Genomic DNA, 21,649 nt, shown 5'->3' on the forward strand with positions numbered 1-21,649 from the left:
TAAGCTGCTTTCACTGGGAGAGAAGAGCTCCCTTTCAGTTACAAACTGTGTATGAGGAAGCCTCTGTTTGAGGGTTCGTGTTGCCTCATCACTCTCCTCATGCTGTGACTCTATATTATAATGTTGAAAGAGGGGGCAAGGGGAGCCATTAGTGACATCTTAGTAATGTTTTTCTTAGTAATGTTGTTTTTGGGGGGGTGCTGGGGGTGATCTGACCAGGTGCTGATTGGGAGCAATCTGCCTCACCCCTTTGGACTTACTCTTTATGGCGAGAGAATCTACTGGACAGACTGGCAAGCCAAAAGCATCCAGAGCGCAGATAGAAGGACTGGGCAGGCTCGTGAAACACTGCAGGACAATCTGGAGAATCTTATGGATATTCATGTTTTCCACCGGCACAGGCCACAAGGTACAGAGTTCATCCAAAGCCACATGGAGAAGAGAGCTTGCTCAGGCTCTGCTATGTGGCACAGCTCTCCTGCAAGGAGCTGGCCTGTCTGTCAAACCTCAATGCCTTAAGTCTGGATGGAATATGAGAGCATGAAAATAACCCTGGGCTTGACATTTAAGGGCATTCTAGAATACATTTCTATAGCTATTCTACCCTGTTTGTTCTCATTCTACTGGCTTATGGATTCGCATCATCTTTCCTATAGTACGTACTCCATGTGAAGTTAACAATGGAGGCTGCAGTCACCTATGCCTTCTGGCACCTCTTCCAAAAGGTTACAGCTGTACCTGTCCTACTGGCATCAATCTGCAGTCTGATGGCAAGACCTGCTCTCATGGTGAGTCCCCTCTGCAGGATCTGCATTGTAACTGGACCATAACTACATTCCACTCCCACCTTGTTATAGAACAAAATTCACTTCATGCACTTACCTGCTTTACCCCCCTTGAAAAGCCCATTTGCTGCCTGTACTTTCACTGTGAGAGGGAGACACTGAAAAAAGCTGTCAATAACTGGATTGATGCAGAAAAAATTGTACTTGAAATTGCACTGGGCTAACTAAACTGGCTTTCACATTTTCCTCATACTTTTGCTCTAACTTACTTTTAACTACAAGGTGCTATATCCTTTAGTAGATCTGTACTCACTCCTTCTATTGACTGTTTTTTGAGGATTGTGGAAGGCTCTTGGCTTCAGGCCAAGGTACGTTCATTTGGACATCTTAACAGGAAAGCCAACTCCTAATTCCTGTTCCCCACATGGTACCAGAAGTAACTCTTCCACGAGTGCACTCATTTTCAACTTGGAAATACTGAGTGATGTGGAATGATTCTTTAAAGCTCTTGTGCCCCAACTCCCCATAAGCAGAGATCTGTCTCAGACTTCACCTTTTCCACTGAAGCGGGTTTTGGCTCCAGAATGCTCAATAAATCAGGTCTTGCAGTTGGCTGGACTTGTTTCTCACTGATACCTGTCTGTTTTCAACTTTCTGCAGGAATGACCAGCTTTCTGATCTTTGCCAGAAGGACTGACATCCGTATGGTCTCTCTGGATATTCCCTACTTTGCAGATGTCGTTGTCTCAGTCAATGTCACCATGAAAAACACCATTGCAATTGGAGTGGATCCTCGTGAAGGTATGAACTTCATAGTGTATCAAACTGCCTGTTTGAGAGGCAATAAGTGACTTCAGTATCTAAATGTCCGAATAAAGGCCTGGGTGCAGATTTTACTGTTGTAGATTGTGAATTTGGGTAGATTTTTTTTTCTAGTGTACGCTGCAAATGTTCCTTTCATATCAGGAAAGGAATACCTACATGAGAACAGACAGCCCCAGCTAAGTGGCAAAAGCTGTGTGCTATACAGGGAAAGGTTCCTGTCCATTTTGGATTTAAGAAAGCTTTCCTCCTGCTGAATTGTATTACAGCAGTAGAGCTGAGGCTCTGACTATTGGCTTATACTAAAATCTGATGCTGTGCTTGATGTAAACCTACTGCTGTGTAGTAAGGTAGATGATATGATTGCTGTCCTCAGGGACATTGCTAGAAATAAGACGTGGGATACTACTACTAGCTGATAATGCGTTATATGTTCTCTGACCTTGTGTGTAGGTCACTGTTAGAACAGCAGAGAACTCCCCAGAGCCAGTGCTACCACACCTTTTGGGAAGAACTGGAACAAGATAATTTGTATTGTTCTATTGCTCTAGCTGAACAGTCTTGTGCTGCTGCTATTCCTGTGCAGTCAGATCAGTCTTGAGTGGCCTAGCTGGTAGTCAGAGACCTGGATCTGATTGTTAAGGATTTCAGTGATTTATTTTAATTTCTCTTCTTCCACCCAGGAAAGGTTTACTGGTCAGACAGCACACTGCGAAAGATCAGCCGGGCTGCCCTTGATGGCTCCAAATTTGAAGATATCATCACCACAGGTAAGAGTGATTTTGTCCTGGGGTCCTCTTGTGCAGTGTGAAAAAAGAGATTCTCTGATCTCCCGGTGGAATAATCTTTAAATTTTTGGTGGAAGGGCAGGCAAAGCATAAAGCAACTCCCCGATGAGTTGCAAAAAGGCAATATTGGAAGTTTCTGAGTAAGCTGAGAGGATGAGCAGTGACTGATACACCTTAGTGTTTTCTCAGGTCTGTTGACTACGGATGGGCTGGCTGTGGATGCTATTGGCAGGAAGATATATTGGACAGATACAGGAACAAACCGTATTGAAGTGGGCAACCTTGATGGCTCCATGAGGAAAGTCTTGGTCTGGCAGAATCTGGACAGCCCACGGGCAATAGCCTTATACCACGAGATGGGGTTAGTGTTGTCAAGAGCATTATCTAGGTGTTGGAACACAGCTTCTGACATCTAATTCCATAATACTTACTGCTTTTCTCTAGGTATATGTACTGGACAGACTGGGGCGAGAATGCCAAGCTGGAACGCTCTGGAATGGATGGCTCAGGACGTGTGGTGTTGATCAGCAACAACCTGGGCTGGCCTAATGGACTGGCAGTGGATAAGGCTGGGTCCCAGCTGCTCTGGGCTGACGCACACACTGAGGTCTGTTTCTGTTCTTTAGTATGGTTTGTCACTGGGTTTTTAGTAGATCCTGGAGGCTATTTTGAAGCTCTTGAACAAGCTATTGTAAGAACAAGGGGAACATAAGTTTTTCCAAGAGCTTGGGCTGTGTGGAGGGTGGACTTGAATAACATCACTTAGGCTCTGGTTCCCACTTGATATAGTCGCTGTTACCAAGAGGGTCAGTCTGTTGAGTGTTCTGCTGATGTGATTGCTTCTTTCTTCAGCGTATTGAGGCTGCAGATCTCAATGGTGCTAACCGCCGCACCCTGCTGTCCCCAGTGCAACACCCCTATGGCCTGACTTTGCTGGACTCTTACATCTATTGGACTGACTGGCAAACTCGCAGCATTCACAGGGCTGACAAGGATACTGGTGCCAATGTCATCTTGGTGAGGGCAAACCTGCCTGGCCTCATGGACATACAAGCTGTCGACAGGGCACGGCCCCTGGGTGAGTTGCTAGGCTGCTCCCAAATGAGTGTGTCTGCATATGGTGATTAGGGGAACCCTTGTGTCATTGAAAGCACTCCTTTGAAAAAAAAGGAGTGATAGAAATAAAGCACCAGAATCAGCTTTTCTTCTTCCCTCTTGTGTATCTTTTTTTATAATTTCCCCTATTTATCCAGCTCCATAGGTCTGTTTCTTATTTTTTACTGCATGTGTTTTGACCATTCACCTCATTTCTTTCATTGGATTGCACTGACAGCCTCATTATCACATGCATCAGAGTCATGTTCTTAGGAAGACTGAATGGGTCATGCAATATTAGACTTCACCTGAGTGTTCTGGCAATGGACAGTCTCTTTTTATTTTTATTTTTAAATCTCCAAAAGGCAATCATTCCTCTTAAGCTAGTTGCTGAAACCTTGTTTCAATCATTTTCAGTCATTTTTTTCCCAACCACCACATGCTTCATCTTCCCACTTGCCACTTTGCTCTACAGATCTGTGCTTTGTTAGCAGCTCTTAATATATCATGCATTCTGTGCCAGAGTGGGATTCCTTATGTTACCTTTTGGGGATCCTATACAACCTCATCTTGTCTCCTCGCTCTTCAGTGTGAGTTGTGGCTTTGTGTTGTCCCTTCATACTGGGGAAATTCCACTGAAATGTACTTCTACAAAAAACTCTATGCTGCTTCTCTGTCACTAGTAACAGTAGAGCATTGCTCTTGACAGTACAACTTAACAGTATAACCTGAAGCTAACTAAAACTCTAGCCATCATATCCCTCTTACATTCCCTCCACTCCCTGCACCTTAAGGGCTTATCCCCTCCTAATAAATGTATGCTGGCTTTTCAATAAAGAAAAAGAGTTGGAACTGAAGATATGACCCTAATATGTCAGACACTTACAGCAGGCTTCTCTGATGCCTTTGTTTATTTGCCACTGTGTGCAGCTAACTTGAAACAGAAGCTTCTTTGTCAGCCTGGCCTCTGGTGCATTGTCACGCTGCTTCCCCACAGGGTGGGATCTTTCAGTCAGCATTATTTTTTTGCAACTATAATAAATCTAAGCTGCAGTTCTGTGAATCTATCAGCATTTCTATGATCCTTTTTCCATGGGAAAACCGATCAGCAAGGAATAAAGGTCAGGATTTTGTTCCTGTGCTCCCCACTACTTCTGTGCCTTTCTGTTCTCCTTGCCCAACCATTCATTTTGGAGGGAGACAATCTCTGTATGCAGGGCCGTAGATTCCCAGTAAGGCTACAGTTAGGATGAACTCAGCTGCTAGCAAGTTGTGCGTGTGTGTAGACTTTAAAATAAAGCTTTATTCTCTGGGACCACATTGATCCTTAAACTGTGCTTTGTCTACTTCTAAAGGCTTTAATAAATGTGGATTTCGTAATGGTGGCTGCTCCCACCTTTGCTTGCCTCACCCCACTGGCTTTTCCTGTGCCTGCCCCACTGGCATCCAGCTGAAGCGAGATGAGCAGACGTGTGATTCTTCTCCAGAGACCTACCTACTTTTCTCTAGCCGTGCTTCCATCCGTCGTATCTCACTGGACACCAGTGACCATACAGATGTGCACATCCCTGTTCCTGAGCTGAACAACGTCATTTCTCTGGACTATGACAGTGTGGATGGCAAGATTTACTACACAGATGTTTTTCTTGATGTCATCAGGTAGGTGCCAGTGATCTGCTCGGCCAGTGCCCAGGTCACCCAGCTGTGTGTGCTCTGTGCCACAGTGAGCTGTGTGGAGTGTGCCAGGAAGTTGGGGAGACCATGAGATGCTGTCAATACACTACTATTCATGCCTTGTCTGTGGCCTGCAGCATCATGTGGTATGCTAAAGGTGTCTTTAACCGGCTGGAGATTATGGGGAGAAAAGAGATTTGGGAGGTAGCAGTATGAAGTAATCCTGTTGGTGGGGGGACCTTCTTGTGTGATCCCTGTCAGGAGCTACCCATTCCTCACTGCCATTTGTTACTGATTTTTTTTTCAGGCGATCTGATCTGAATGGCAGCAACATGGAAACTGTTATTGGTCAGGGTCTGAAGACTACAGATGGCCTGGCAGTGGACTGGGTCGCGAGGAACCTCTACTGGACAGACACAGGACGCAATACTGTAGAAGTAGCTAGGCTGGATGGCAGCTCCAGGAAAGTGCTGATCAATAACAGCCTGGATGAGCCCCGAGCCATTGCTGTCTTTCCCAAGAAGGGGTAGGTTGGGCAGATAGTTGGGAGAAGCAAACTACAGACCACATGAGCCTTTCTGAAACCGAATAACGCAGTTTACTGAAACATCTAGCTGAATAAGGCTGAATATAATGTTCTTTTTTTCTTGCATTTGCCTCTTATCTCATTAGGTACCTCTTCTGGACAGATTGGGGTCACATTGCTAAAATTGAACGGGCAAACTTGGATGGCTCTGAACGTAAAATCTTGATCAACACAGACCTAGGATGGCCAAATGGATTGACCTTGGATTATGACACAAGGAGGTCAGTGAAAAGATTTCTTGCACCTGTATAGAACTAAAGGATATAATAAATTTTCTTTAACTGTTTTAGCTTAGTTTCTTGAAATGTTTTGATTGGTCCAGTCCATCTTGGCTAGCAAATGACTAGAAAGTAAAGAGGGATTGTATCAGTGGAAGCTCACCTCTTTCCCTGTTCCTCCAGGATTTACTGGGTGGATGCACATCTTGATCGCATAGAGAGTTGTGATCTCAATGGGAAGCTACGACAAGTGTTGGTCAGCCAGGTGTCACATCCCTTTGCTCTGACCCAGGTAAGAAGATTTACCCCCACATACCTTTCTCCCTGCTGAGCTGTTTGGACAGTGGAGTTTGAGGACAGGCAATTATTATAGTCCAGGGGAAATCAAAATAGATATAGGGTAGTACTTCTGTGGAGTTAACAAAGGAAGTTTGTCTGAACTTCTCTGGGGTGTACACAGTCTTTTTCTTTATGACAAGAAGGGGTTAAAAAGGCCTTTCTTTGGGCCTTCTGACACTGGGACATGTTTTTGATGGGTATCCTGTGTCTATGTGGCTAAACATGCTAATGGCTGTGAGTTTTTTCCTTCTTGCTATCTCCCTGAGCAGCAGGACAGATGGATATACTGGACTGACTGGCAAACCAAATCTATCCAGAGAGTGGACAAATATTCTGGACGGAACAAAGAGACAGTCCTGGCCAATGTTGAGGGGCTAATGGATATCATTGTGGTTTCCCCTCAAAGACAAACAGGTAAATAGGAGGGCCTCCTCTCAGGCAAATGTTAATTAGAGTCAAAAGGAAATCTAGTGCTACTATAGGCGTCAGGTGAGGTTGACGTCCTTCCTTGGATGCAAACTTAATGCATCTTCCCTGGGCACGTTCTTTGTCTGCCTGTGACATTTCAGCCAAGAACATCTTGACTGTGTTCTCTTACAGCTTTGATCAGCAAATGTCACTGTCTGTATTATTCATCTGACATTGTGTTAAAACAGAATGTGAGCTTGTTTTTTTATCTGTGCAGCTGTGTTGACTGGGCTCCTGTCTACTGATTTCCAGTGCCTTCCTTTCAAGGTTATCCTAATCTTACCAACATCTGGCTATTGTCATCACTTTCTTAGCAGTCAGATATAGGGCATGTACCAGAGAATAATAATTTGCTGAATTTCTAGGAAGTAGCTCTGGCTGAGCAAGAAAAAAAGATTGTTGGGCTCCTACCTGGCCATCTGCAACAGATTTAAAAATTGCTTGTTCCTTCCAGGTACTAATGCTTGTGGAGTGAACAATGGAGGCTGCACTCACCTCTGCTTTGCCAGGGCTTCTGACTTTGTCTGTGCCTGTCCAGATGAACCAGATGGGCGGCCCTGTTCTACTGGTGAGTTTTGTGAGCCTCACTTGGGTAGTAGCTTCTATATGTGAGCCACTGCCACTACTTACATGTTGAGCGTTCGTTTGTCTATGGCAACCAGAGCATCTGAAGCTCTCTAGTGCAAAAAGTTTGCAAAGTCTTGTACTTGGAAGTAAGACAACTGTGAGCAGAACTTTCTTCCGTCCTTTCTGCTTGACAGGCTGGGTTTGGGATGGCAATCACATTTCAGAAACTATCTACAGCTTACCAGACTTGTTCATCTGTCTCACAAAGTTGGGGTCGTCTTTATTTTTCTTTGTCGTTCTAGTTCCTGGTGTGGTGCCCCCTGGTCCTGAAACCACCAGAGTAAGTGGGAGAAGTCAGACACCACCTGGCAGAATGGGTACCTCAACAGCCAAACCTCTCACATCTCTGGAAGCAGTGGAAGGAAAGTAAGTACTATTGTTCTGTTGGAGTTAGGGTTTGAAAGTCACCATTTGTGCAAGATGCAACATGCAAGCTCTCTCTGGCTGTCATCACCCAAATATACATCTCCTTAGCCAAAAGGGGCTATTCCAGCTCCAGACTTTACAGACATAAAGACATAATGAAGTGTTAAAATCCTGCTGAGCCCATGTTGCTCCTTTTGATTTATTTTTCAACTCCTGATTTTAAGAACTTAATTTTGAGAAGATACAGGAATTTGTTGCTCTAGTTCACTCCAACGCATCAGACCTGACACAGACAACTGAGGAAATGGTTTTGCTGGGTAATGTATGGCTGTAAATATACCAGGCAAAATTTTGGCTTTGTTGGATACAATCTATTGGATAGAAAAATCTCTGTGCTGACTCTAGGAAGTTTTTTCTTCTGCTTCAGCACTGTGATTTTTGCTTCAGCACTGACACTGAGAATGTTGTGATCTAGTGAAATACACATAGGAGGTCCTCTCTCCTCTGGATGCAGGAGGGAACTAGAGAGGAGAATGGAGGGCTCCTGTTGTTGAGTTGGAAATGGAAGGGATTTCAGTGCTAGCCTGTTCCATCCTGTCTTTTGATACTTTTGGTATTACTTTCAGTAACAGGATACTAACTGAGTCCTTTTGTCATTCAGCTGCTCCGACAAAGATGCTATACGAGGCTTGTGTACCCATGCCAATGAGGCAGTGTTGGCAACAGCGGGTGAGTTCCCTTTCTTTGCTCTTAAACTTGATCCTTAATTCCTCAAATGCTTTCTGAGCAAAATGTATCTGAAAATGAGTAACAGACATACACATTCACTAGCCTATATGGGGACTTTTCCAAACGCCACTTTGGTGTGAAGAATACTGTTTTCTTTCATCTCCTCCTTCATCCATTGGGCTCTCTCTAATGTTACTCCGCTTCACCATCCTCTTTGTGTTTAGTGAGGCATGGTTGGTTAGGTTAATGGCTTCTCAATGCACAAATAAGCTGTTAGCAAGGAGGTCTAACTCATCTTTATGCAGCCCCATTACAAAGATCTTGATGCTCCTGGTTTGCTGGGGCCTGGGTGGGAGGAATGAATTTGTTCATATGTCAAATAAAACCCTTTACTAAACCTTTGTGTGTTGACGTTTCACTTTACATACTTCTGTATTTTGTTACTGAGATCAGAATTATCCAGTGGAAGTTAAGGAAAGTGTATAATGTACCCTTGCTGTTCTCTTTCAGGAGAAGGACTGCATGTTAGCTACATTATTGGGGGCCTTCTCAGCATCTTGTTTATTTTGCTGCTTATTGCTGCTTTCATTATATATAGGTAAGCGATCTTTTCCGCTTCTCCTGGACCACAGTAAAATCTAGCCTGTTTAAGAGCAGAAACCTCCTGAATAACACTTTGTAAATGCCAATGAAGAAAGACAATCCCTTTGTTTTCATTTGTAAGCAGTGTCTGATGATTGTATTAGCAAGATCAGTACTGTTCCTTTGAAGTGTTGGGCGTGCACATATTTTTGAAGCAGTATTGGCTAAATTTTCTGCAGCGAGCTTAGAAGTTATGGATGGGGATGTGAGGTGATTCATATCTCAGTACATGTGTGGGCCTGTGTGCGCTCTGCCACGTAGCTTCTCCGATTATTGCCAGTATAGCTTTAGTGGTTACATGGCAGAGCCTTGCTGCACTGATAGTTAGTGAGTAGAGTATACTGGTAGCTGAAGAGCCTGGTGAAACCAGTGTTCCCCCTCTCTTTGAGGGGCAGTGAAGATTGCTGGAGCTTTCCATTCACTGAGCACTCAGGAGCTTCAGATCCTGGCAGAAGGGCTCTTTCTCTTTTCTAACAGCTCTCTTCCTCTAGGCATAATAAGTCCAAGTTCACAGACCCTGGCCTGGGGAACCTAACCTACAGCAATCCTTCATATCGGACATCTACCCAGGAGGTGAAGATTGAAGCGATTCCCAAGCCAACAATGTACAACCAGTTGTGCTATAAGAAAGAGGTAAGAGCTGCTACTAAAGATATGGAAGATGAGTTCAAGCTGCTGTTAGGTATAACAGGCTTTCACATGTGAAGATGTTGCAGCTCTGTCAGCATTTACCATTTAGGACACTGGAGGGACAGCTTCAGTAATTTTCTCAGGCTCCTCCAAGCAGCAGCATTTCTTCCCTAGTGAGCTGTAGTGAATTGGGCCTGTCTTTAGCTCTGTGCTTCTTCTCCACTCCCACAGTGTCTTATATTTCATTTGCATTGGATGTTGGCTGCTGAAGTATAGGAGTCAAAGGGAATTGTCTTCCCTGGGCACAGTCCTGGTTGGTGACTGTTGCCCCAGGGCTGCTTTCGGCATTCACCAGGGGAACAAGGAAGGCAGAAAGAATTCGGTAACAAGAACACGGCTCCTGGCTGTGCACTTCATGGAAGGGGTGGGGTAGGGTGAGAACTGGAGCTCTTACTAAATGTGGCACTTGAAAGGCCCTCCAGAGGTCCACCTTGTGCGCATGGCAGGATGGAGAGGGTTTAATAAGATGTCTTGCAGCACTTAGTTTCTCCTCTGTTTTCTCCTCAGAAGCTTTCTTATCACTCAGATAGTTTCTCATCTTCCCTCTTCTGATTTCCATCCACATCCTCACGTCAGGTATCACTATTCTATGTGTGTGTTTGATCCTGCCTCCCTCACTCAAGCTGTGTTGTGTGGCTGTCCCATACTAATTCCTCTTTCTTGTTTTTTCCTCGGCTTTTATGTCCTTAAATCAGTTCTACTGTCTGCCAAGAAAGTTGAGGTCACTTTCTCTGGTCTTGGCTTTGGCTACTTAGTATGTGAGATCTGAAAAGTAATTTCTGTTCAAGTATTTATGATAGCCTGTTAAATCACTTAGCTCCTCTAGCAGGGATCATGACAAGACTTATGCAAAGAAGAGTTTTCCCTGGCTTTGTTTTTCAAATATGCTACCTAATAGATTTCCCAAACTTTCCTGCAATTTTAGCCTTGCCTAGTAAGGATAAGACAGGATGATTCCTTTGGAAATCCACATCCTTACCACTTACTTCTGCTGCTTTTACATATGCCCAGATGTATTCCCCTCTCACTCCACTTTCTTCCCAGGGTATACATCAGATGTTCTAATGCTCCTTACTTGTCAGTGAGCCAAGTAAGACAGATTCTTTACTTTAATCTTATCAGAGGTTAGCATGACCATAATGATTTCCATCATTTCCCTATAATCTGCTTCCCCGTATCACTGTGGAGCTCGGACTCAACAGTGGTGTTCCAGCTGTGCCTTCCTGAGAGCTGAATCTAGAATGACTCAGATATCAATTCACTAGCCCTACCTATTTTTACCATGAAGTTTTCTAGCTCCTTCTGCTTTCCATGTTTTGGTGGGTTTTTCTTTTTTATTTATTTTTTTTCTTTTTGGCTGTTTGGTTACTTCCTGTTTAACTCCTTTTTAGGCTCAATATCCTTGCTCCCTGCTGCTAGGGGTTCTAAATAATTGAATTAGGAGAGCTACCTCATGCTTATTCCCCTTCTATGATTTGAAGGCTCCTGGAGTTTGTAATGAGAGCTCTTGCAGGGACGATTGTATCTGGGGAAGGGTGAAGAACTGACGGGGAACTTAGAATGGGTTTTGCCATTGTGACAGTGAGAGCCAGTGGCTGTTTACATGGAGGTCCAGCCTGTTATCTGCTTCATGCTTTGTGCCAACTCTGCTTTGCTCTTTGCCTTATTTTTACATAGATGTATTGTTTTTTCACTCATCTCTCTGCTCCTTAGACTGGTCCTGACCACAGCTACACCAAGGAGAAGATAAAGATTGTGGAGGGCATATGCCTTTTATCCAGTGATGATTCAGAGTGGGATGACCTTAAGCAAATTCGGAGCTCTCGAGGAGGGATCCTCCGGGACCACGTTTGCATGAAGACGGACACGGTCTCTATCCAGGCTAGTTCTGGTTCACTGGATGACACTGAAACTGAGCAGCTGCTTCAGGAAGAACAGTCTGAATGCAGCAGCGTTAACACAGCAGCAGCCACTCCTGAACGGCGGGGCTCACTCCCAGACACAGGCTGGAAACACCAACGCAAGCCCTCCACGGAGAGCGAGGTCTAAAGTACACGCTCCTTTGGAAATGCTCGTACCCTCCCTAGCCTTTGCTCTGCACAAAAAAGACAGGACTCTGCCTGCAGGCAAGGAAGGGCACAGAGACTAGCCTCTCTTGTGAGGGGCCCAGAGACTGTGACTGCCTTTCAGCAATGAGCTTGGGCAGCTGTGCTGTTGTGGTTGGAGGGGGAGGATGGGTGGGTTGGAACCCAGAGACCCTTTTGGCTCATTTTCACTGTCTGTGGTTTATTTATATGTTCCCTTTTCCTGGAAGCTGCCACGTTAACTTTTGCAGTGACTCCTTTGGCCTGAATCTGGTCCAGGTTCTGTGTTCTCTGGCAACCTGCAAGTCCCGTGCCGTCCAGCTCACAGTCGATGCCCATGAAGAGAGCAGAGCTGCCTCGACGCTAGCTCCTGGTCACAGAAGTTCCCCTAGTCATTCCAGCACTAGCAGCACTCTTTGAGGCTTTATGTTGTGGGGTCTCTGACTGGAGAGATGTTTTGGAATAGATGGAGTATACTCTGGGGCTCAAGGGGACAGTGACACAGCGTCAGGTCACCTTTTGAGGGCATAAAGAGGGTAACCACAGTTGCCGTGACACTTCAGGAGAGCATCACTGTTTACGTTCCCATCTGCTAGTAAAAATCCTTACAGAATTCTCAGATCGGAGCACTGTGTCTGTTGCTGGCAGTGGACACTGCTCCTGTTTCTCCCCTTTCCTCTTGAAAAATATTTCTGTTCCAGAAAAATAAGAGTCAGCAAGTCGTCCTTTCAAAACTGCTCCCTGTGGGTACTGGAGTCAGAGTGCTGTACTTGAGGAAAGAATAAACCGGTATTGTTCGTAGCTCTAGAGAGCTAATGGGAGGAAATGCATCTCAGCCAGACCCAAGTTTTACTCTTGCCTTTGCATAATTGATATATATAAATATATATATATATATATATATATATAAAATAAAAATAAAATTGCTAAATCCCCACCAGTTCCAGTTCTTTTGGAACTGAACAGGTCCCAGTTCTCTTGGCCTTTATGACCTTTGATTACCGTAGCAAGGGAAAAAGGAATTCCTAGGTCAAGCCTCCCCCAGGGGCACCCTCAGTGCTAACAGTTAGGAGCTGGTTTATTACAAAGCCGAGTGTGTTTGACCTAGAGTTGGAGACGATAATCACGGAGCTGCAAGGGCCATTTTAAAATAGTTTGTCAGAGAGAATAGCACTTTAAGCCCTGCTGTTCTACTAAAGAGCTCTCCTTGCAAAGTTGTTTTTCCCATCAGCTGTGTGAGCTTCAGTTGTTCTCTGGCCTCCAAGGCCTTTACCCTCTAGGGGGGTAATTCTACCCTTGCAGTTACAACCCAGCAGCAGCTGGAGCTTGCACGCTCCCAAGGACTGTTGCCACCTTTTCATAGTGTCCTGACTTCTCTTGTCATCTGTTTGTTCAGGCAGGAAAAAAGATTGAGAAAATGTCTCTTGACGCTTCTTCAGAAATGAGATTTAAATCAACCCCTCAAGTTACACGAATACTATCATGGTAAAATAGTAAGTGTTAAACCAGATACTTGGAAGCAGAACTTTCCAGTGAAGAATTTCTCACGGCAAACTGTGACCTCTTTATCTCCTAGGAAGAAGCCAAGTACATTCCCACCCATGGTGTAAAGAGAGCAAAGCATACGGTAGAGGTGCAGGGGAGGATACATCTCCTGTGCAATATTTTTCCAGCTAGTAAAAAAAAAAAAAAAAAAAAAAAAAAAAGGAAAATCAATCCTACTCTGCTCTAACCTTGTTCATATACTAACAGTCCTGCTGCCCCTGAAAACGTGACGGTTGCTGGTGGGTTGGCTGTACATTTTACACCAGAGGTAGCTTTGCAGCAAGGGGAAGGTTGCAGCTTTGCCCTGGCTAGGTGGCTTGAAACTGTTCATAATTGCACCATTGGGCTGACTGGTGTGTGTTGCTGTGGAAAACAAGCTGGAGCGAAGGCTTGGATATCTCCCTGTGTTAATGTGGGACTCTTCCCTACTCCCAGAGGGATTGTTTTTTATTAGATTTTTATTTAATTATTTATTTGATTGACTCCAGCATGGGAAACTTTTTTTTTTTTGTTGGGCGGGGGCAGTTCTGGATTGAGGTGTGGACTCAGGTGGGGACTGAGAAAGGATTGTGTATCACTGACACGGACCTGGTCGGTCTAGGCTGCCTCATCGGGGACATCAAAGGCTGAAGCACAGGCACAAGGCTCAATCTGAACAGAAGCCACGTGTAGGGGCAGGGGCGTTAGAGCTGGGAGTGAAGGACAGGGGAGGAAGACTTTGACTTGTGGGAGAGCAGGAGCTTTTTTTTATTTATTTACTTTTCCTCAGTAGCTCTGTAAGTGTGCACCAACCTCCTGAGGTGGGACAGGGGTGAAAGGAAACATCTGTCCAGACTGGCCCTTGAGGTTCAGCCAAGCCTGTTGAAATAATTGCTGTCCAAGTCATGAGTGCAGAAGGGAAAGGAAAACCCAGTCAGTCCTTCCAACAACTAATGGTGCTTGTGGTCTCCACCTTGGTTTATCCTCTGCTGCTTCTGAGGAGGGACCTTGCATACTCCAGCCTAACAACCATTCATGAGAAGAATACAGCAGAAAGGCACCAAAACATCCCCCAGTCTCTCCTCTGCAAGTGAGGTGGACTAAAATTAGTTTCTTAAAGTATGGAGAAAGCTCCAGTGAGATGCTGCCGCGGGGGTGCATCGTGTTTCCCCATTCTGGGGAAGAGAAGACCCTCATTGCACTTAGGCTGCTAAGAATGTAAAAAGGCCACTGGAGGATGATCTCTTGAGCACTGATTTACTATGTAAAAAGCAAACCTCTCTCCTGTCTGTCCTGAGCTAACATCAGTGATTTCCCTGTGTTCCTGTGTAATGGTTTTAACGTTACTCACTGGAGACATCGGACTTTCTGGAGTTATTTAACCACTGTGTTCAGTATTTTAGGGGTTGATGATAATTTAATATAAATTTAGCTTTTCTTAACCACTCTGCCTGGCTTTTGGTTGTGAATCGTGCATGTTATTTGGACTCTCCTTGGACAGAGGAGCTCTCAGACCTGTTTGCACAAAACCTCACCTTAGTTTCAGTTGAGAGGAACACAAAGGTAGGAAGGGACAGGGGTAGCTTCCATCAGCAGTGTCACACACACTTCTGTCACTAAAGCTTTGAAGCAAGGGCCAGCTCCCTCCACTCACCTTTAAGTCCCTACTTCTACACGTACTCTCACCCTGTCCCTACTTGGCGTTTTTCCCTTTACCATTTTGACATGGGGACAGCCCAGCAGTGTGGCCTTTTTATTTTTTTATGGGAAGTCTCAGGATGACTGCTCTCCAGCAGCGTATGACAAAGAAAAGGGTTGTTTCGTGCTCTCTGCCTGGTGGAAAACAGAGCCCTGAAGAAGAGGAGGTGCTGGCTGGGGCCTTTTTTTAATAACAGAGCTTAACGAAGGGGCAGAATACTGAAGGACACGTTCAGTAGGAACTGCCTGCCCACTCCTGGTGCTGATCTCGCATTCCCTGCTGTTTCTGGGGGAGCAGACCACCACCGACACCATTCCAAAAACTTCTGCTTTATTCCTCCACAACCTCTGAAATTGCACAGGAGTGATCACACCGAGGCCACGCACAAATGCTTTGACACCTCATTTTTTATTTAATGCACGTCCCCTGGGTGGGGCGGGGGGCACAGGGGCAGGGGGAGAGGCTTTGGGTCCCGAAGCCGCCCCCCTGGGTCCCCCCGTGCTGAGGGCGGCTCCCCCCGGCCGCAGCCCCCTCAGCTCGCGGGGCTCTCCTCAGGGCCGGGCCGGGCCTCGCCGCTGCCGGATTCAAACGGCCCAATGAGGAGCGCGGCTGTGGCAGCGGGCGGGGCGGGCGCGGGCCAATGGGCGAGGAGGACACTGGGAGGTGCGGGCGGGGGGAGCGATTTCAAACGGCGCCGAGCAGCGGCCGGACACTCGCCGCGCCCGACCCGCGGCGGCCAGGTGAGAGCCGCCCCCGCTCCGCCGCGCTCTGCCGGGCCCCCGCCGCCGCCTCCCGCCGCGCTCCGCCGGGCCCACGGAGGCCGCTGAGGGCTGAGGTAGGCCCCGGCCCTCCGCTAGGCCTAGCGCCGGGCCCTCCGCCCTGTCAGGGGGCCGCGGCCCCGGGAGCGGCGCTGCCGCCCCCCTGCGGGAAGGCGCCGGCCTTCCCCTCCCCCCCGCTGCCCCCGGGCCGCTGCCGCGCTGTGAGGGGGGGACTGGGAGCGGGGGAGGCCGCGGCCTGCGCCGTGCAGGCGGCTGGGGCCTGGCGGGGCCGCGGCTGCGTCGCTCGTGGCATCGCGGCGGGGAGGTACTGGGGGGTACTGGGAGCTGCTGGCTTCGCTCCCGGGAGGTGGCCGGGCTCGGCTCGCTGCTGGAGCCCCGTCACGGAGGCGTTTTGCTGGCCTCTCGCCCCCCCCCACCTCCCAGCCCTTGTGCGGGGATGGCTTCCCTTCGCGAATCACCTGGGGAAGGCGTCCCTCGAGATAATGACGGCCTCACAGCAAAACCTGCCAACGCTCCTGCGGCTCAGGGGTTGGTCCTCCGTCCCCTGGGCCCGTCCCCAGGTGCTGAGCGCTCTGTAGCAGGCAGCAGTGTGGGATCCCCCCACCCCTCTCCTCGTCGGCTTCATTCTAGTTCTGAGTCACAGTCTTGTGATCCTCCTTAACACAGGAGCTCTCACGTTGCTGGGGGGGGGGTCCTCCAGAATCTGCAGTTTTCCCAGCAAGGGGCCCACAGGATTGTGCAGCAGAGGCTGGGGAATGAAACTAATGTGCAGCACAAGCAGGCCTGGACTCTGCTGTTTAAAACAAACAAAACAAAGCACAACCATCCCCCCAAACACTCCAAACTCTTCTGCTACAACCTGCTATCTGATTTTTGTTCAGTGTGTATCAGCTATCTAATTATGTTGAGGAATTTTTTTTTTTCTGAATCTTATGTTACGTTTAGTATTAGACCCTCCAGTGCTTGTACTAAACCACGGTGCTATTACAAATTGCCCTCTGCAAGTGGGGAAGGAAGGAGTAGCTGTCAGGATGCTGGGCTGCCAGCTGTGGGAGACCTTCCTCCCTTATTACTGCTGTGTTGGAGAAGGCATTGCGCTACACTTTCAATTAGCATGCTAATTAGTTGGAAACTGTAAAGACGCATGTTTCCAAATGCTGCTAGTCTCAAATATTGAAGTATTATGAAAGGCTACTAATAGAAATCTATTATTATTGAAGCTTTGCAATAGCATCAAGCCAGAAAGAAGAGTGATGGGGTGCAAGCTGCTGTTACAGTATTGACACTTCTGCTGTCCAGGATCAGATTGATTGGTTGGGCAAAAATTAGGATTTTGTTGCGCTGTCTCTTCCCTCATGCTTCCCTTTCCTTAAAACTTTGCTGTTCTTGTTGGTTTCCTCCATTCAAAACCTATAGACACGCCTTCTTTTTTCCCCTTCAGACAATTGTAATAGGGTTAAAGCTTTTAAGCTTCACCAAGAAATGGATGTATCAAGGTAGTAGCAACAAAAGCAGCAATCAGGTACAGTGAGCTGGTTGTCAATGGTGTTATAGATGCGTTTATTGAAGGTAATTCTAAAGAACACAAAATTGGGAATATTAACTAGGGGGCCTGCTATGGAAAAAATTATTTGTGGCACCTGCACAAAAATAGATGGAAGTTGGATTTTCAAGGCATGAAAGAGAGACTGCTTTAAATCTGTATTGATGCAAGACTTCTTATTTGCTAACTTAATATTAAAAAATGAATGCGTGCTAATGGATGGGTATTGCTGGTTCTCATGCCCGTGTGACTTGGATCTGTGGGACTTGTTTCCATGCTGACTCTTGTCCTTCCCCTGATGTGGGCCAGTTATGTAATCTGGGCCTGTGTCTCCCAAAAACCTGGCCTGTGCCACTGTGGAGCTGCTAATCTCGTGTAGACCTTACAGTTTGACAGACATTGTGTTCCCGTTTCCCTGTCAGTTCCAAAAACCTGCCTTCCAGCTCACGTTACGACTTGTTTTTCTCCCGTGCCTCTGTGTGCAAGGTGATGAATTTACAGCTGAAATTCACTTGTCACGTTGTGAGCTTTTTCAGTCAATCCTTTTTTTTCCCCCTCCTTTGCTACCCTGGCTAATTGTCATCTGCTGCCTGCACCAGCTCCGTGCATCCCTTTGTAGGTTGGTTAGGAACATCCTGAACTGTGCATGCAGTTGGGAAGTTGATCTGAGTGCTTTGTGGGGTGGAAATAATTGTCTCCAAATCTTAAGTATCTGATATGAAGGTTTTGTTGTGCAGGGAGTATGACTTGAAGGACCCTTGAGAGCGGTAAATACTTGGAAATCCTAATTACAGGCTTTACGAAGTCGGAGTCAGCGATTATCTGATTGTTTCTTTTTCCCCTTCCCATTTCTCCTCTGTCCCATTGTTCCAGCTGGATGTGCTCTTCCGTCCCTTAAAAGAAACGTATTACGTTATGTTGCTAATTTATCTATAAAATATTGACTACGTGTTGTGAAACCCCTGCGGGAGTAGGATGGGATGCAGGCCGCGGCTGGTTTGGGGACAACACAGGGCAGGGCGGGGGGACCCGTACAGCCACCAGCACGCTTCTCGGTGCCCCCCCGCTGGTTACAAAGGTCCCCGCCTGGTTCATTTAACCCCGGCCTCGCAGCGGGCGGCGTCGGGGGCTTGATTTAGAGACCCTGCGGGGCAGGGGCAGGGGAGCCGCGTGGTGCCCGGCAGCGCCCCCGCAGCAGCCGGGGGCCGGCGGAGCTGCCCCGGGGGAACCCCCGTGGCCGCGGGGTGCCGGCGCTGCCCTGCCCGCCTTTGTCTGTCTGGCCGGGCTGGGGCCGGCTCCCCCCGCCCCCGGGCCCCGGCCCCGCCGCGGCGCCCCCGGCCCCGCCCGCCCGCGGGGCGGCGCTTCCAGCCCGGCACGGCCCGGCCCGGCCCGGCCCTGCCCTCGCCGCCTCCCCGCCGCCGGAGCCGGGCCGGGGCCGCCAGGTGAGTGGGGCCGGGGCGCGGGGGGGGGCGCGGGCAGGGCCCGGCGCTGAGGCGAGGCGAGGCCGCAGACAATGCGGGCGGGGCTGCACCATCCTGCCCGGGTGGTGGCTCCCGGGGGCTTCCCCGTGGCAGCAGCCCCCCGCCGGCCTCCTAGGGAGCATCCCGGGGGCCTCGCCTGCTTTGGCAGCGCCCAGGCTCCCCACCCCTGCTGCCCCCCCTCCCACCAGCCATCTGCCCTCACGGTCACCTCAGGGCGCACAGCCGTGCCCCTGGCACTGCCCTTCTCCCCGCTCTCTGCTGTGTCAGGTGGGCTTTGCTGCGGGCTTCCCCCTGTGGGAAGGAATCGCAAATATGGATCTGTAAGCAGGAGGTCGGTTTGTTTTGCCTCGTCTCTCACTTCGAGGCTATTTCCACGCACCTAAGTCATTTGAGGGGACTGTGCCTTGAAATGTATCCCAGAGAAATGAGCTGTCTCCCTCACCAATAACTTAGCAGCGTTGCTATTAAGATGTCACTGAGCCTGCTCAGGACAAATGCATTAGAGCAGGCAGAAGAATGTGATGCTGTTTACTCTTGTGTGCCATTCCAGTGCTCCTGGAGCTGCGAGGAGCTGTGCCATGCACTCCGCAGCCTGCAAAGCAATTCCTTTTAACCGTGTATTTCTCCTATTTGATCTTCATTATTCCGAGGCCCTGCTTTCCTTTCAAGAGCCTGTGTATTTTGCATCTTCTAATTGAAATTGCCGGCCTCTAAAAGATGAGGAAATTTTTATGGCCTAAGCAGCAGATAGCCTTCTGTTTTTCTTGCGTGTGTGTGTGTTTAAAGCTGCTTGTTACTGTGCAGACTGAAGCTGGAAAGCAAATGGTCATCGTGACAAAGTTCTTCTGACTCTTCAGCTTTTTGCAGGCCTCTTCAGTTCAAGAATATTAGCTGGACTTAATTTTTCCTTCTGATGGTGGAGTTTACTAAAGCAACCCATTGCGTTGTTTCACTGACTAAGCTACAGTTCTCCAATTCGCATACCTGGTGTGTCTGAGTCGTGTTTAAAATAAAAATTTAACTACGCTATGGTTATTTTAATTTTTCATTATTTTTTTAAGCCCTGTTATATTGTAGCTAGCAAACACAAGGGTTTAGTAAGGAAGTACTAGCAGTTCTGCTGGGCTGAACTTCTGAGGCAGTGAAACTTCATGTTTTCAGAGACGAAGAGCAAATGTGACCCAAAACTGCCATTAAACAAATAAAAATTCTCTGTGCTGAGAAGACCGGACTGTACTGGCGGAGAACTGTGCTGAGAAGCGTAGTCTCAACTGAAACGTGACATACAGCTTTGTGCTTTCCAAGTATGTACTCTACTCTGCAGGAACATATCAAACCCAATTTGCCTTGAAAGTGGCCTGCCTTGCTTTCTCGGAACTTCCTCTCTGGGTAAACCTTCTGGGAAGGTTACTTTGGCATCAAGAGTTGTGATGACTTAAAAGCTGTTCTTGCACAGGAGTGACGCTCAGCAGGTGGAAGTGGGTAGGGAGACGTGGACAATCAGTATCAAGAAACATCTGGTTTGGTTAGCACAAAATGGCTCCTTAGGTTGCCAATGCATTTTTTATGGGAAAATGGTCTGGAAGCTGAAGGTTCATGATAATGTATAGTGAATTGGTAATGAACATCTGCTTCAAAATACAACATTTCAGAATGTTACATCCAGAAGCTTTGCTTTAGCAGTGTCCTGTAAGGTTGATGCTGTTCAGCCCTCAAAAACTGTAGCAGAGAAAGCATTTATTTAGAGGCTTGAGTAGGGAACTTCTCAGATCAGTGCGTAGCTAAGCCACAGATTCCTGCAATGTCACTTTCCTGTATTCTCTTAACGTGTTGATAAATTTGTTTCCTACACTTATATCCAGTGGGCCACTTTTACACTTTTTCTTGCATTTGTGCTGCCTTAAATATTTCCCGTACTTGCTGTTTTTGCATTGTCTCCCTTTAAAATATATCCTGTTCTTTTCTTGTTGGTCTTCATTTTCTTACTGCTCCGTAGTACAAGAGCTTGCCCTGCCAAGAACTGTCAGGGAAGATTTGTTGTTCCTCTCCATTGCAGACTGCTCAGCTGACTTGCTTTTGTAAATGTTCTGTTGACCACGTTACTAACAGGCCTCTCTCACAAAACTTATTTTGGTGGGTCAGTCACTTCAGAGCTCCTGTTCGCTGTATTCTACCAAAATGGGTGTCGCTACAGAAAGACTGAAATCTGTTTGTTCCGAGGCTGTAAAATTAGTTGTGCTCACAAGAAAGCTATATAGGTCAAACGCTTCGTTGCTGCAAATTCACTGGTAGTAACGTAATTTAGCTGCGTTATAGTAGAGTGAAGCTACTTGCTGTTCAGTGTTGAGAAGTGATGGAAGAAGCTTACCTATCTTTGCAAAGAAACTTTTAAAAAAAATAATAATCAAATGTAGGATCATTTCTGAACATACAGAAACCAGTGATGTAACTGAAGGGAGAAGCAACAGTCTCTTATTCTGGTAAAGGCAAGACTCAGGCAGCACAAGGTTTTGGGATTAGGGCAGGTGTGAACAGCGATGGAGCTGGAGAGAAGTGATGTTTGAGGGAGCGCTCCCTCTGTGCCTCTAGATAACATCCTGATAAACTGTTCCAAAGGGATTTGTAAGTTAGTGGAGAGGACGTATAATTTCAGCGCTATTTTTAGATGCAGGATTCAGCGCAGAAGGCAACTTAACCCATTTTATAATTG

The 21,649-nt window shown here is 47.2% G+C and overlaps 2 protein-coding genes across 8 annotated transcripts in view; both read left to right on the forward strand.

The window, feature by feature from the left end:
• Positions 1-13,625, forward strand: part of LRP4 (LDL receptor related protein 4) — a 73,995-nt gene extending 60,370 nt beyond the window's left edge. For 2 of the 3 annotated variants that reach the window (XM_072038690.1, XM_027459348.3), the window contains exons 21-38: positions 220-409; positions 657-788; positions 1,446-1,586; positions 2,291-2,377; positions 2,585-2,756; positions 2,840-3,002; positions 3,248-3,473; positions 4,846-5,149; positions 5,472-5,690; positions 5,837-5,971; positions 6,152-6,260; positions 6,577-6,721; positions 7,230-7,343; positions 7,645-7,768; positions 8,430-8,497; positions 9,008-9,095; positions 9,631-9,772; positions 11,543-13,625. In XM_072038690.1, coding sequence (XP_071894791.1) covers positions 220-409; positions 657-788; positions 1,446-1,586; positions 2,291-2,377; positions 2,585-2,756; positions 2,840-3,002; positions 3,248-3,473; positions 4,846-5,149; positions 5,472-5,690; positions 5,837-5,971; positions 6,152-6,260; positions 6,577-6,721; positions 7,230-7,343; positions 7,645-7,768; positions 8,430-8,497; positions 9,008-9,095; positions 9,631-9,772; positions 11,543-11,878 — 2,895 coding nt within the window. In that variant the 3' untranslated portion in view covers positions 11,879-13,625. Of the gene's footprint in view, positions 1-219; positions 410-656; positions 789-1,445; positions 1,587-2,290; positions 2,378-2,584; positions 2,757-2,839; positions 3,003-3,247; positions 3,474-4,845; positions 5,150-5,471; positions 5,691-5,836; positions 5,972-6,151; positions 6,261-6,576; positions 6,722-7,229; positions 7,344-7,644; positions 7,769-8,429; positions 8,498-9,007; positions 9,096-9,630; positions 9,773-10,336; positions 10,406-11,542 lie in introns of all 3 variants that reach the window. The other variant, XM_072038691.1, reaches the window with a different exon arrangement.
• A 2,096-nt stretch (positions 13,626-15,721) lies between these two features.
• The window catches only part of CKAP5 (cytoskeleton associated protein 5), a 54,879-nt gene continuing 48,951 nt past the window's right edge, over positions 15,722-21,649 (forward strand). For 3 of the 5 annotated variants that reach the window (XM_072038689.1, XM_027459343.3, XM_027459345.3), the window contains exon 1: positions 15,722-15,876. The gene's annotated coding sequence lies outside the window, so the exon portion shown is untranslated. Of the gene's footprint in view, positions 15,972-18,877; positions 18,901-21,649 lie in introns of those variants that run through there. The other 2 variants (XM_072038687.1, XM_072038688.1) reach the window with 2 other exon arrangements.

Source organism: Anas platyrhynchos, chromosome 5, assembly GCF_047663525.1.
Source record: "Anas platyrhynchos isolate ZD024472 breed Pekin duck chromosome 5, IASCAAS_PekinDuck_T2T, whole genome shotgun sequence".
Classification (NCBI taxonomy): Eukaryota; Metazoa; Chordata; class Aves; order Anseriformes; family Anatidae; genus Anas; species Anas platyrhynchos.